This window comes from Muscardinus avellanarius (genome assembly GCF_963383645.1).
Source record: "Muscardinus avellanarius genome assembly, chromosome: 20".
Classification (NCBI taxonomy): Eukaryota; Metazoa; Chordata; class Mammalia; order Rodentia; family Gliridae; genus Muscardinus; species Muscardinus avellanarius.
Window position 1 is genome coordinate 34,348,648 of NC_137806.1, and position 15,883 is coordinate 34,364,530.

The 15,883-nt window shown below is 48.3% G+C and overlaps 1 protein-coding gene across 1 annotated transcript in view; it reads left to right on the forward strand.

Moving 5' to 3' along the window:
• Positions 1–15,883, forward strand: part of PCNX2 (pecanex 2) — a gene marked incomplete at both ends in the record, with an annotated part of 156,490 nt that overhangs the window by 102,214 nt on the left and 38,393 nt on the right. Inside the window, 2 exons of the mRNA XM_080717237.1 lie at positions 6,282–6,390; positions 11,942–12,071. Coding sequence (XP_080573363.1) covers positions 6,282–6,390; positions 11,942–12,071 — 239 coding nt within the window. The remainder of the gene's footprint in view (positions 1–6,281; positions 6,391–11,941; positions 12,072–15,883) is intronic.

Below are 15,883 nucleotides of genomic sequence, written 5' to 3' on the forward strand. Positions count from 1 at the left end.
ATAATTTTGTAATATACGTATTTCTTAGATGAGGTTCGTTATTTCTGTTTGTCAAATATTTTATAGGCTAATTATTGTCCAATTGGACTCTCATTTTCTGAGATAGGTATCTTAAAACACTCCCTGTTTTTGTGGATTTGTTCATCTTTTTTTGTGGTACTGGGGGTAAGGTAAGAGTAATTTTATAATACTATCTAATTTTATTTCAGCCATCTTGAGACTACATGGTTAAATACATACATTTCAATTATTATTATTATTATTATTATTATTATTATTATTATTATTAGTGGTGGTGGTACTGGGGTTCCTGGAAGCCCTTCTACCTCCGGGCTACACTCCCAGACTTATTTTTTTTAATACTTTTATTTGGAAACAGGGTCTCTTAAGCCAGTGCGGCTGGCTTCGAACCTGCGCCATCCTCCTGTCTCCACCTCCCAAGCGCGGTTATTACAAGCGTGCGCCTCCATGCCCAGCTCATTTCATTATTTTATCTTCTGGTGATTTTCCCCTCTATGATTATGTACTGTTATTTATCCTTTCTTGAGAAAAATCATCTCTTGTATAATACTAGTATAGCTAATCCAGCTTTACTCTGGCTAGAGTTTACCTGATACCTTATTTTCGTATTCTTTTACCTAACACCTTTTAGGTAATTTTGGTATTTCTGTTAAGAGCATCTAGCATGATCTTTCTTTTAATATTTCTGAGAATCTCTGTGTTTTGGTGGGAAAATTTAATCCATTTATATTTACTGTGATTATTGATATGTTTGAATTTTTTTTCCATGATCATTTTTTGGGGGGAAGGGGCTTTTATTTATAAAATTTTTCCTTTACCCATCTTTCCTTCTACTGAATGAAATAGACTCTTTTTTAATTCTTTTTCCTCCAGTGCTTTGGGAAATCAAATATTGTATTTGTAACCCTTAGTGTAATAGCTGGCAGTGTGTCCCTAGAACAGCAGTAGCAGCACCATCACCGGAAAGTTGTTAGAAAAGCATATTCTTGGGCTCTATCCAAGACCTGCCTAATCAGTCTTCTCTTTTTTCTTTTCTTTTTTTTATGCTGGGTATTGAGCCCAGGGACATTATACCTCTGAGCTACAACCCAGCCCTATTTTTATTGTGTTGTATTTTATTATAAATAGGATCTTGCCAAGTTGCTGAGAGCCTCACTAAGTTTGTTCCCCCTGAACCTCCACATTTCTTCCTAACTTCTCTACCTCCTCTCCAGGTAAACAAGAGCTTCAGCTGTTGTTCAGTTTTGGACTCAAAATACCTTTTGCTCAGCATCCAGTTTTTATAACTCCTTTCAGCCCTGTGTGCTTCAGGTTCAAATATTGGTAATCACAATTTGGTATGAAGGTAACCAAAATGGACATCTTTCTGAGAAGGAAACTAGCTGAATTTGACAATGAAGTGCTGTAATTGGTAAGTGATAGGACTAATCTGGAACTTGAGTCAGGCTCGTGGGACTCGGAGGAAAGGTCACCTTTGGGTTGGTGGGGGCTGCACTTTAATTAAATGGAACAGCACATACACAGCTTCCTAAGACAGAGCCCAAGTCCAGCAAGCTTAGCACAGGCAAGCTCTTTCTCTGGGGGTGGGAGAGTGGGAATTTCAAGAATAAAGAGGACATATGTGACACTACAAAATTCCACCAGCGGCGGAATGTCTTGGGGTCACCTTTACTTGGTGACCTTTCTTTTAAAATCATTTGTGGATTCACACAGTTTGGCTTTACTATTTATAGCAGGTATATAATAGCATGTCTATGCCCAATTGAAAAGATATTTCCAAAATAGGTCATTTGAAATGACAATATTTTTGGCGTCTTTCTTTAAGAAAACAGCCAAAATTGTTCTCTTGTGACTTTCCTATGTCCTAGTGTTTTCAGTAGAAAAACACAAATAACTTGTGTTGCCCTTATAGTCATATTGCCGTAACTTCTGAAGCTGGTTATGCAGTTTAATAGAGCTGGGAGTTAAGGTCTGGGGTGGGGGAGTGTAGAACATTAGGGATGAAATAAATATCATGAGCCGGGCGTGGTGGCACACCCTCGTAATCCCCGCGCTCGGGAGGCAGAGACAGGAGGATCATGCTGCTTCGGAGCCAGCCTCACTGGCTTAAGAGACCCTGTTTGCAAATTAAAAATATATATATAAAATAGGTCTGGGAGTGTAGCCCGGAGGTAGAAGGGCTTCCAGGAACCCCAGTACCACCAAAAAAAAAGAAGAAGAAGAAGAAGAAGAAGAAGAAGAAGAAGAAGAAGAAGAAGAAGAAGAAGAAGAAGAAGAGAAAGAAAGAAAGAAAGAAAGAAAGAAAGAAAGAAAGAAAGAAAGAAAGAAAGAAAGGTCACGAAAAAACATTGACCTCAAACTATCTATTGGAGATGCAAGAATCTTGCTAAGTTGCTGAGGCTAGTCCAGAACCTGTGATCTTCCTGTCTCGGTCTTCTAAGTACTAGAATTCCAGGTGTACACTACCACAGCCGGCTGCTGAGTCTGTTTTCTAAGCCTCATGTTGAAAATCTTTCCCTGAGCCTGGATTTTATTCTCCACAATATTCACAAGACCAGCAAGGCACAGAGAGACATAGGGACAGAAGGAAGATACCTGGGGGCTTGGCTGCAATTAGAGCGTGAGGGTGCTGGTGTTTGGAATCCTCAGATACCTGATTACTGGTTTTGCTTATGCGTAAATAAGAGTTGCTGTCTAAGCAAAAAATAATTGTAATGGATTTATTTAATCATAACGCAGCAGCGTTGGACTTGTTAAAGCCTTGAACTTGCAGATGAGGCTCCCCAGGGCGGCCTGGCTGATTGCAGGGCTGCGATTGACCTACTTAGCGGCGCTTTCAGGAGGCAGCTTCACGTCTTCCCAGGATGCTCTGGGGCTCTGAACACTCGGCAGCCACTCTGTACCCAAAGCACATTCGCAGGGCATTTGGGGCCACGCATCCCTGAAGGCGCTCTTGCTTGCGCTTGCAACTTTCACCTAGGCCTGAGTCTCAAGTCTGGTTCTTAATAACAACACCAGGAATTCTCCACAACGGGCTGGCGGGCAGAGGCTTTCGGCTCCAGAGGCATTCTGTCTGAAGGGGGCTTGTTGAGCACAAAAGCGCAAGGGAGCTCTGTGACTCCTCAGGACCTTGCTCTGTGTACCCAGAAGTCATATGTGTGAATGTCTCCCCCATGTAATCATACACTCCTCCTCCAGTTGGGTAAATGGAGGGGTGAGAGGAAATGCTCTCAGCATTTGAGGAAAATCCCATCTTTTCCCAGAAGGGAGGCTAGGTGGAGTCTGGCTTAGAGCTTGTGGTCCTCAGTCCGTTCTGACACCCGTGACTGTACAGGGGAGGTGGGAGGCTGCTTTGTGTGAACCTCAGAGACAGGAGCTGGGTCGAAGGGTGCAATAAAGTGCTGTTCTCCGGATGTCAGACTCCACAGGCTCAGGGCCATGGAGCTCCATCCTGAGCAGGTCCGGGAAACTTCAGCGCACCCCAGGATAATGCTGACGCGGCCTCGCAGATGAGCTTGAATGCCAGAGGAGGTCAGTGCTCCCGAGTTGATGAAAGTGAACAAGGGTGGAGAAGGTGGACGGCACTAGCAAGACACAAGCACGCGTGCCCGCTTCCCCTCCTCAGAAGTCCTCTTCCCGTACAGAGAGCCCAGTCGCATCACCGTCTCTTCTCCTCCATTTTCCTTTCCTTTTCTTAATCCCTCTTTCCATCCTTCCTGCATTCCCGTTTTCTTTCCCTCGTTGCTAGGTTTGTGATGAGCATACCCATACCTGGTGGGCTCACATAAACACCGGGTTTGTGGTTTGAGTCTGGAACATCCCCAGAAAATCTTGTGTGCTGGCAATGCAGACATGTTCAGAGGTGGAATAGTTGAATCAGAGCTGTAACATCTCTCCTAGAAGTCATGATGGTCTTGCCTTGGAGCCAGCCAACTCTGGACTGAACCTCTGAAACCATAAGCCAAAATAAATGTTTCCTCTTCCAACTTGTTCCCGTCAGGTATTTTGAGCACAGCGATGAAAAAGCCAACTGGTATACCAGGGGTCCTGCATGATACTAGACCTCTTGACTTCTTAAGGATTTTATGTTTGCTCTGGGAGACCCTTCTTCCTTGGTCCACCTTGAATGGCCTGTCCAAAATGCTTAATTCTATTTTCAAGTTTTAATCCATAACCAAGATGTTTGTGGGAATCACAAGAAATTGAGTTAAGGAAAGCAAGGGAAACATTTGAACAGGACCCACCTGCTTCTACCCCAGCACATTTTCGTGACACAAATCAGCTACTTCCTCCCTGGTTCCAAACTCAGTGCTGGCTTTTCTCTGATAGGCTGACTTGTCCTGGTTCTTTGAACCTTTCCTCAATGGCCCTGTTTCCACATTCATGTCCTCTTGTCATTGTGGCCTTCGAATGTTTTATCCAATAGTTCTCAAGTCTAATTTAAAGTTCTGTTTATTTGTATTTCCCACCCTTCACATCTCTGGCCTCGGTGAAGAACTTATCTTACTGTCTTGAACGCTAGCCAGTCTAAGAACAGACTCCTGGGTCAGTGAAGCTTGTGTTGTGGACACGGAACGTTCATGGGTATTTGGGAAATGTCCAGGTAGGATGTTGACAGACTGCACCTGGACGTGGCAGGAGCTTTACATCTGGGGTCATCGATCTCTTGCCACCAAGCAGATGTCCACGCGAGGCAGTCCCTCACTAACCATCCTTCCTCTCACATGTGCTTAGTCTGAGTCTCCAGTCCAAACCCCGAGCACGCTCGTCCTTTACCACATAAGTGCTCCTCCCCCTCCTCCGCTCCCCAGCACACGCTCTTTCTCTGTGCTGGCTTGTGTAGCCAATCAGCAGCATCCCTCCCCAATCCTGGCTTTCTAAAGTAGTCTGCAACTTGTGATTCAACGATGTTACGATGTTACGGTCAGATAGAGAAGTTCCCTGAAGAGCTCATCTATTAATACTCAGGGTTGATAGAGTTCAGTCATGAGGGTGGCAGCCTAGGCTGGTGGGGTGTGGCTGAAAGGCGGCTCCCTGGGGCGTGGCCTTAGGGACTGCTTGTGTGTTTCAGTCTTCTGTCACCCTCTCTCTCTTCTTCTGGTCTTTATGATGTGAGAGTGAAGACTCTCTCTCTCTCTCTCTCTCTCTCTCTCTCTCTCTCTCCCTTCCTCTCTCCCTCTCTCTCTCTTCTTCTGGTCTTTATGATGTGAGAGTGAAGTCTGTCTGTCTGTCTGTCTGTCTCTCTCTCTCTCTCTTCTCCTTCTTCTTCTTGTCTCCATGATATGAGAGTGAAGTCTCTCTCTCTTTATCTCTCTCCCCTCCCTCTCTCTCTGAGGCTGCCTGCTGCCATGCCCTGAGATCCACAGGTCCTAGCCTCACAAAGATTAAATCCAAAATCTCCAAGAAAACCATGAGCAAACAAGTCATTCTTCCTCTGAGTTGTGTGGTCAGATCTCCATGGTCAGGAGAGTGTTGTCTGAGGCAAATGATACAGAGCTACTTTCTCCAGCTAGAGCAGCTGAACAGATGGAACAAAGTTAATATACATACACCTTAATCATGTTAAGGACCGTAGATTTTTGCATGAATCTCCACCTAAAAGATCCCATAGGAAGAAGAGCAGACCAACCTGTGATAGTCCCTCTAAGAAAGGCCAAGAGCTGTACCAGGTCCAGAGGCTGAAATCACAATGCGGTTTATATTCAGCAGCCAGTGTTTCTTCTTATTAACCTCTGGTTGCTTTAAAGTGTCATTAAATATCCGGGTATGGTGGTGCATGCCTGCAATCCCAGTACTCGGGAGGCTGAGTGAGGCAAGAGGATTGCAGATTTAAGGACAGCCTCAGCAACATAGCAAGACTGCCAGCAACCCAGAGAGACACTATTTCAAAACAAAAATAAAAAGGACTGGGGGTAGATCTCAGAGATAGAATGCCCCTAGGTTCAATCCCCAGTACATATCTACGTGTGTGTATATATATGTATGTGTATGTATGCATGCATAAATACTATAATATGATAAAATACAATGTACAATATATGTATTATATGTTACATATGTATATGTTATTAAGTAATGATAAATTACATATATTATTATATATTATGTATCTGTTATTAAATAACTGCATTGCCCACGGGGCAAACAAAGGTAAGGTAAGAAGAGGACTGTAGCCTCCTGGCCCCTTTCTGCTGTCCTGGAGCGGCCTCGCCGCAGTGCCGGCTGCCACCCCTGATGGCTCTGTGTTCTTCTGCCTCCAGCTCAGGGACCTGCTGCACAAGCTCCAGTTCGTCCTGGCCTACGTGGCTCCGTGGCAGATGGCCTGGGGCTCCTCCTTCCACGTGTTCGCCCAGCTCTTCGCTATCCCTCGTATCCTTTCTGCCTCTATTTTTGGCTCCACATTTTACGATGCAAATGCCTCCTTGACCTTGGCGCTGAGCGGATCTTAACGTCTCCAGGACTGCATCTTAATGGGACCTGCGGAGGCACTCTGGTCCCCTTGGGCCACTTAGCTTTAAACATGTTTTGTAATTCTGGACTCCTCCTGCTTCTTGGTACATTCTCAGAAGCTACTTTTACTTACTTATTTTTTGTTTCTTCCTTTTTCCTGTGCCCAGATCTGCATTAAGAGATCCTATCTTTCCTTAGATGGGCAGTAACTGCTTAAATAACAGTGTTGACCTGTGCAAATCAATTTATGTTCTCTACATAGGATTGATGTGGTCAGCATACTATTATATATTTAAGATTAGTGTACAATACAGCCATCACGAATATACTACATAAGTATTCAGAAGCCCCGAAAAAGATACAAACAAAATTGCCAGAATATTTCTAAAGACTTAAAAATTATAGTCCTTTTTGTAGTGCTATTAGAAAAAGGCTTGGTTTCCATGTGTATTTTATGAGCTTCTTTAATGATAATTATAATGATAAGTCATAGTTGGCTTCAAAACAAATTTGAGATGCCCCTTCTAAAGATCACTTTGACATAGCTAAATTTTATGCGCACATGTGATTGCTTATTTATGTGAAGAGGTAGAGAGAAATTGATCTTTTAAAAAATTCTCTTGAAGAGAGAGGTTAAAAAAAATTACTCGACTCGGCCCTGAAATTTGCCTTACAAGGTTTTCCGTCCCAGTCAATTTCTTTTCCCACCTGTCTTTCAGAGACCACCTTTGTCTGAGGCCCTGGAGGACTGTGTTGAATGATCAGGTCCCTGGGCCCAGCACTTTTCCCATCAGGTTTCAGGGTGTGGGGTTCTGGGGTCTCCGGGCTCGGAAGCCTCCTGGGTTCTTCGTCCCCTCTGGAGTGTGCGCCAAGTCCTAACTCTGGCCTTCCACGCTGCAGGCTAATTAGCTGGTTGCAGTGACTGTCTGGAGTATCCTTCACGTGACATTTACACACACACGGCTCATTGGGACAACTCATAAGGAAAGATCCAGAACTGAGCTGGTTCTTAGGGAGGGATACAATATGATAATTCAGTGAGAATATATTCTAGGTTTTCAGAATCCCTCTCTTCTAGGATCATTAGTTTTAAAAAAGTGCTAAATCAGAAGCTAGCTCCACAAAGCACATTGTTCTGGTTTCCTGTTCTGAGACCTGCGTTGATATTTCTAAAGTGTTTCAAGGTTATTTGGCAGAGCAAGCTAAGGGGAAAGACGTTTGCAAGGGTATGCGCTTACACACCGCCTTACCTGTTCGGTGCATTTTCTATAATGCCAGACATTGAGTTTTCCTAAACAGGACCCTTTGAACAAGGGGAGGTGGAGACGGAGGTGGCTTTTATTTATTTATGATGTGTATCTAAAGTTTCTTGTCTAGGATTCCGAGAATGTTTATAATGTGAAAATTATCACAGTAAAGCAGTTTTGCAGGAAGCGGTCGAGGTAAGACTCTCGAACTCCAAGTTCTGAATCCCGATTTACCAGGACTAGCCCAGCTGCCCCTCCAGGCCGTGCCTCTGTTGGCCGAGTGTGGCCGTCCTGGTCTCTGCCCAGAGCTCCATGCTGAGCTGCCTGGGCCTAGCTTGTGGCAGCTTTTTTTTTTTTTGGGGGGGGGTCTGGAGATGGAACCCAGGGGCATTTGACCTTCGAGCTACACCCCCTGCCCTATTTTTTATTCTTTATTTTGAAACTGGGTCTCACTGAGTTGCAGAGGGCCTCAGAGAGTAGCCGAGGCTGTCTGTGAACCGCGATCTTCCAGGTCTCAGCCTCCCGAATGCTGGGATTACAAGCGTGCGCCGCCACGCCCGGCTTGTGGCAGCTTTTAGTCACCACCCCGCAGCCAAATGAACTTCACCCACGGCACAGGCATGGGCACTTAGTATCCCCTGAAAGAACAGAGCAGCCTCGCCTGAGCTCAGCTTGCACACGGCGTGTGTTAAATCTCACTATCTCTCCTGATGTGTACATGCACGCTCTTCAGAGCTGAAGCACGGGAGATGTCGATTTTATTATTTTATTGGGTATTTGTTGTTTCTGGCATAGAACATTCCAGCAGTCCCCAGCAGTCTTCCTCCCCAAAACCAGCCTGCCAATGATACCCGCTTCCTCCCTTCCACCAAGAAACGGTCCTTCTACCCGCCCTCTTGGAGCCTCCGCCTTGCTGAATCAAAAAGGTAGATTTTGCCGCCTGGTGTCTTTCATGACTCTGTTCAGAATAGAATGAGACAAATCTCTGAGAAACTGGGCACATAAGTAAAACTGGCTATCCAAGTAAATCACATCTAACACATGAGAAACCGGCCATCCAGATAAAACCGCCGGGGTTCTAATGGCAGCCCTGGATCCCGACTAATTTTGAAACGTTAATTATTTTATCACTCTGTTAAGAAGCCACGGGCTCCATCCCAGCACCGAGAAGAACTAATTTGCTCCGCTATGGAATTGGGTTGAGCCAGCAGGGCACCGGTGGGCAAATTGCTTTTTCCAGCACAAGCATGTTTTCCCTTTGGTGGTTTTGCTGGCGCTGGAGCTCGGAACCTCCAGGGAGAGCGGAGAACGTGCACCTTTTTAATGTGTGTAGAGACCGTGCAAGGCCCTTGTCTTCCAGTAATGAGACGGACCATGCACACCGCTCTGTCCCCGGTGGATGTGCAGGGCTGGGAAGGCCGCCTTCTCCTTGGCATGGCTTTTCTAGCTTCTAATGATATTTTTTATCTTTAATTTTTGGTGTTGATGTTTTCATTTTAAACGTGCCTTTAAAGGAGCCACCTCGGAGCTGACCTCTCGGCCTTTCTCTGGGGAAGAACTCAGAGGGCTTGGTCCGCCCACGGCTCAGGGCCCGCTGCACGGCCTCGCCAGCGCCGGCCACAGCCTCTGCCCTTGGCTCTGAGCCAGCTGCAAGGCTTTAAGGTCCCCCCCCTCCAGGAATGGATCCCCGAGGACTTCTGGTTCCTCCTCCTTCCCTCCCCACCACCCTCAGCTGCTTAGGGGCTGCCGTTGGCTTCCTCGAAGCTTCCTAACTTCCAGATAATTGTTTTGGGCATTAAAAAAGTGTGTGATACCATGTAATTTTGGAGGGAACTATATAGTCACAGAGAAGAGCAGTGCCAGCTCTCCAGCTCCTCTCAACTTGGCCATGACAGGCCCCCCACGTCTGGAGTGTGCGTGGCCCCGGGGGCTTCCTGCCCTTCCTTCTCAGCCCCTCTCTGGAGACTCTGTCTTTTTTTTTTTTTTTTTTTTGGTGGTACTGGGGTTCTTGGAAGCCCTTCTACCTCCGGGCTACACTCCCAGACCTATTTTATTTTTGGAAACAGGGTCTCTTAAGCCAGCGCAGCTGGCTTTGAACCTGCGTGATCCTCCTGTCTCCGCCTCCCCAGCGTGGGGATGACAAGCGTGCCCACCACACCCGGCGTGGAGACTCTGTCTTCTAATGTCCTCAGCACTCCCTCCTTGGTGTCTCTGCCCTTCCCTTCTCTTCGGTGATGGGGGACACCAAATGGAATATCTATGGTCACCCTCCACTCTCCTCTTTGGCCGGAAGCTGAAATTACTCAGGCACTCTGCCACAAAAATAGGTGTTTTCGCTTCTGGAAGCACATGGCTCAGTAGCTCTCCATTTGAAGGAAGGTCAGAGCAGAGATTTAAACTGGGTTTCAATCACAGCACCATGGAGACCCTTTGACAGCCACACAACTCAACACCAAAGGCATGAATGGATTACTCTCGGGGTATGCGCCTTAGGTCCTACAGATATTCAGGAAAAAGAGAAAGCTAAGAAAGAAAGAAAGGGAAAAGATACAGTTACTCTTGAAGAAAATATCTGACCTGAAATCTACAAAGATGTATGGGCAAGGGTGCGTGGAGAGCTCCAGGCTGGCCAGCCTTCTAGGTTTTCGTGTCAATGGGCCTCAGAAGACCACACACACGCGCGCACCCTGCTCACCCAGCATCAGGCTGGGCCAGTGACCCGGCAGGGTGCGTGGACGCCCGAGGTACTTCCCTTTCCTGCTTCGAAGTGAGCTAAGTCTTCCTGCGTGCCCCGGGCACTTCCTTTTTACTCTCTGCCAGAACTCTCTGAACACTGGCTAAAAGAAGGAGGCGCCCATTCGTGCAGCAGCGAGAGATGATGCCGAGACCTCCTTCCTGGACAGAGTGCCGCCCTGCGAGGAGGCCAGAGCGGGTCTGTGGCGGGTGACCTTGCCCCTACCTGGACAGGAAGATCGCCTCTGAGGCACGGCAGTCTAGCCCTCTGCCCTCGCCGCACCAGGAGCCTTGCACTCACAGCCGCAGCCCCCCAAAGCCCATATCACAGGGACGCACGTGGCCAGCCTGTCCCGAGAGCCAGGGCTCCCGCACCCAGCCCCTTCCAGAGACCCACTGAGCTCAAGCCCAGACCTGCAGCCTCATCAGGCTTAATGAGTGCATTTGTGATCAGCCAGGGTGTGAGAAACTCGGGCATGCCGGGAAATAGAAATGCACAGAAGGACCCTAAAGGGGTGACCCAGAAACGTGGTTACTTCTTAAGTGTGTTTTACCTGTAAATCAGAGTCACATTGAGCTATTAGTGTGTAATATATGAGAACATACACACACACACTTCTAATAGGGAAAAGATTATTTGAGAAACACATGCTGCCTTCCCAAACCTTGTTATCCATTTTTCCATCCATCTATCTATCTATCTATCTATCTATCTATCATCTATCTATTTTTGTGGTACTGGGAATTGTACTGAGGCATTCTGCCTCTGAGATACAACCCAGCTTTATTTTATTCTATTTTATTTTTTATATTTTGAAACAGGATCTCACTAAGTGGCAGGGGGCCTCACTAAGTTGCTCAGGCTGTCCTCAAAACTACAATTCTCCTGTCCCAGCCTCCCAATGTTTATTTTTTAAGTGTCTCATCCAATTCCCCTTATTCTTTTTTAAAATTTTTTTATTGGTTCATTATATTCATACATCATATTGGGGTAAAAACTTGTGTGTACATACATGTACACACCAATGATTTAACCCCTACCCAACTCCCACCCCATTCCCTCCCCATCCCTCCTTCCTTTGCTTGGCTTACTGGTTGACTTCGATATGTTTAATCCCTTATTCTTGAAGCCACCTAGTACTTAGTACACACGTGTGGTGGGTTTTGATGGGCGCCTGCCTCCTTAGTGGGTGGAACGGCTCTCTCTGGTCCCTAGATGTTCAGTCTTGCCCGCATGCCAGTCTGAGGCCGCTGAGGACTTCACGAGAATGCTGTGGTTTCTGGGGACTTCACGAGAATCCGTAGGGGCAAGATGCAGCCTGGCAGAGGCTACTGAGGGTTTTATACATCTAACCTGCATCACAGGGATTAAGTGCACCTCCTTCTGCCTGGCTTAGGTGGGAAGATGGCGTTAACGAGAACTCACCCCAATCTGCCGTGATGTTTAGAAATGGCGTAACGGGAGCGTTTTGCCTTAACAGCATGCCCAGATTCTGCGGTGCTCTTCTTCCAGGCGGTGGCCACCTCGGTCTTCTCCACCCCGCTGAGCCCTTTCCTCGGGAGCGTGATTTTCATCACTTCCTACGTCAGGCCGGTGAGATTCTGGGAGAAAAACTACAAGTAAGAACCTCACATCATCACCAACCTGCTTGGCTCCCGTGAGCCCCCGCGCCCGCCGCCCTTGCCCAGTGGGCAGGTGCAGGCTCAGCTCTGTGCTCTGGGGTGGGTGGGCAGAGCCTGGCTTCCCTGGGACTCCTGGGACACTGGCTTCGGCTCTTGAAGCTTTAGATCCTGGGAAAAAACATGACCAATCGTGAGGTAGTGATGCGACACCTGTCCTGATTCCTCAGGTTCCCCAAGGGAAGGCGAGTTAGGAAAGGTGTCAGGTAAGCCACAGCCCTGGTTTGATGCCCCGAGATCGCCCCTGGGTGGCGCCTCTGGTCCCTCTCCGTAGTGTCCCTTCTGGGAGCATCTGGAACACAGAATTGGGTGACCTGCACCTCGATTACGGCTCTGCGCAGAGCGGAATGCCACTGCACTGGCAGAGCACATTCATGCGCTTTTCCCTTGGCTATGTGGACTGGTTACCAGTTCCCTCCAGCAGGCAAGGATGGGCTGGTTGCATTATTTTTTGTTGTTTTGGTTTGTGCGCTGGGGCTCCAACCCAGGGCCTCCCATGTGCTGGACACATGCTGGGCTGCTGAGCTCCACCCCCGGCCTGGGCATTATCATTGAGGGGTGGAGAAGAGACAGAAGTAATACGTAAAGTCTCTACGTCACTTTAAAGAGCTCTTAATGTTGGGGGGAGGGACTTGAGACAGCCAGGACTGAGGAGAGCTGCGAGCCGGGCCCTCTCTCCCCTAGCCAGAGACTGTTGGGCGCTCCCTGTGCCAAGGACTTCCATCTCAGATCTCCTCGGCCCTTGCTGCTAGCCATACTTGTGCATGGCATTGGAACCTGCATCCTGTTTCCATAATATGTTTATATTTTGCAGAACCCGGGTCATTTGCAAGACGCCTTTGGTGTCTCAGAGGCCAAGGTGGAGACAGGAGACCCATGCAGTTAGATCCATCCTGTTAGGTGATTCACTTGAACCTAAAACACGCTCCCCTTCTGGTGCAGGCAGTCTGGCGTAGTAGTGAAAACTGCCCGGGCTCACACCTCCCCTACACCAGTAACACTGGCGACCACTGAGGGCCTCTTTGCTTATCTGGAAAATGGGGGTGAAGTCACAGGCTTCAAAGACTTGCTGCCAGGAGTCATGGCTTAGCACACACAGAGCACCTGGGTGGGCAGCACACAGCCAGTAGCATGCACGCCTGGTCTTCTGCTCTCTGCCAGGGTGACAGCTCTGCCCAGTGCCCCGTCCCCACGGGGAGCCATGCGAGTAGGCGTCTTCCATGTCTGAGTGCACACCTCCCCAGAGAGCTCACATGCAGGGTGATCCTGGGGAAAACCCATCAAGCCAGGGAGCCCCACCCGGAGCCAGTGCTGGGAGACACAGCAGGTGGGGCCCAGGTACCTGCTGGATGCCCCATTCTCCAAGCGAGGTGGGTGTTTTGCAATAAAATTAAGAGGGTCTTGAAACTTACACAGAAACAAAGCGGCTCTTTTGCAGTTGTCTAAAGAGATACACGCATTTGAAGAACCAGAGGGAAAAGAAGACGGCTAGCCCTGGCTTGTCTTCTTGCTTTTTAGAAGAAAACCATGTGAAGGGGGGACTTTTCTAGAGCTCTGAAAGCCATACTTCTAGACAGTGCAAGTACTTTGGTTTATTTATTTTTATTTATTTTATTTGTGATACTGGGATGGAACCCAGGGGCATTCTACCTCTGAGCTACACCCCAGCTCTATTTTTTAGTCTTTTTATTTTCTTGAAACAGGGTCTCTCTGAGTTGCAAAGGGCCTTGCTAAGTAGCTGTCTGTAAAACCACCATCCTCCAGTCTCCGCCTCCCGAGTGGTGGGATTACAAGCATGCGCCACCACGCCCGTCTGTGCCAGTGCTTTTAAAGAAGGGCAGGGTCTCTCTCTCTCGTGCCACTATCTGTACAGGGCAGGCAAGTGCAGAGCAGCTGAGACCTGACCCTTGGCGTAACGGGTTCGTTCTGCTCCCTGTTCTCAGGGAGGGAATTGGACGTTGTGGCGTGGGGGGTGGTTGATGTGAGCAAATCTAGCTGAGTTTGTAACGCGTGTACCTGTCCCCAGTGGGCCAAGGTCGGGAGAGATCTCTGCTGAGGTTGATGGACAGAGGCATCGTAATCCCCAGGCAGAGTTCTGGTCTTTAGCCTCTGCACTTATACAAATTCAGCCAGGCTTTTAGCGTGGAGGCTTGGATCTGAACTGCCAGCCTAGGTTGCAATTCGGAGCATGGATTTATGTTTCTCTCTTTAGCTGCACAAGGAACTGATTTTGCCGTGGTCCGTTCCTCTCATCAGTAAATAAGATGATGTGGCTTTCTGTTACGTGTGGGGGTGTAGACCCTGAGCTGGAACTGGACTTTGGGGTCTGTGGAGATATAGAAAGATGTTCACCTTTTGTTATGTCTCTCTGACGGTGCCACACTGGAAATACAGCTCCATTTGGAGAAAAAGTTCTTAATGCAAAACTCAGCTTAGAGTAAAAAGTTCATCGTTGTGTTCTGTGAAGGCGCCAGAATTCCACTCCGTGGCCCATCTGCTTAATCCACCAGTGGGTGGAGCTCAGGACGGCAGGGCACCGGGTACCAGGAGATTAAACGATGGGAAATCTCATCTGGACCCTTGAACAGACGCCAGAAACGTCACTGTAGTTGACCTCGGTTTAGTCCTCTCTTTGAAACCCTAATGATTTCTACTGTAGAACAAGTGGACAGTTGACATGTGGCTGTTCTAATTACCTTCTCTTCAATCCAATACAAAGGAGCAATCAGTTAGTGTAATTGATTCTGATTAATTTTTTTATTAACGGGTCTATCATGTTGAGGGGCCACCCACAGGGCACTCTCCTGTGAAGGCGCTCGCCCAGGGAGCTGCCTTGCCCACCCGGGGTGTGTTGGGTCACCCACCGCCCCCGCCCCATCTCGCCCTCTCTGCCCCTCTCCTCATTAGTCCCTGGGGTTTTCTTTCATGTCTTTGAGGCTGGCGCGGGTATTCCAGTTGCCACCGAGCTCTGCTCCATAGCATGACCGTGTTAGCACCCTAAGGCACTGATGAGTAGACCACCGGCCACGTGGCCTTCTCCCCAGACCCGCTGACTCCATTTCCCTGACTCTGTGCCCCAGCAAAGCAGTGACCAACTTGTCCCTGCTTGCCCAGCTAACCTGAGGGCTCGTCCCACACGAAGCTGCAGCTCAGCGGGTCAGAAATGGCATCAGCAGGCCACTCTCTCAAAAGCCCATCAAGGAGAAAAATCTCATGGACCAGTGCCGGCCCCTACACTTGGGACGACGGAAGTGCTCCGTGTCCACTCCACCAACCACAGGCGGCTACACATGAGCTCTGCAAACATGCCCGGCCTCTTTTGTTCTCTTTTATCTTCAATTCCTCTACGTGTGAGTGTCCCGGATGAGTGGCTTCGCGTGGGACAGAGCGTCTTCCAGGCCACCCCTCGCGGTCGTGCATCAGCCTAGACGGGGCGTTCACACCAACCTCACTGTGCTGTGCCCTTCTCACAGACTGACCTGCTCTCCCTTCCATCCCACCTACACCTCCTCACTTAGCAAAGCCCAACTTCAAGAAGCCACCGTCTAGCCGGGCTTGGGGGCACACACTTGTAATCCCAGCATTCGGGAGGCTGAGACCAGAGGATCACAGTTCGCGGACCACCTCATCTACTTAGTGAGGCCCTCCGCAACTTAGTGAGACCCTGTTTCAAAATAAAGAATAAAAAATAGGGCAGGGTGTGTAGCTCAGAGGTTGAATGCCCCTGGGTTCCATCCCCAGACTCGGAAAAA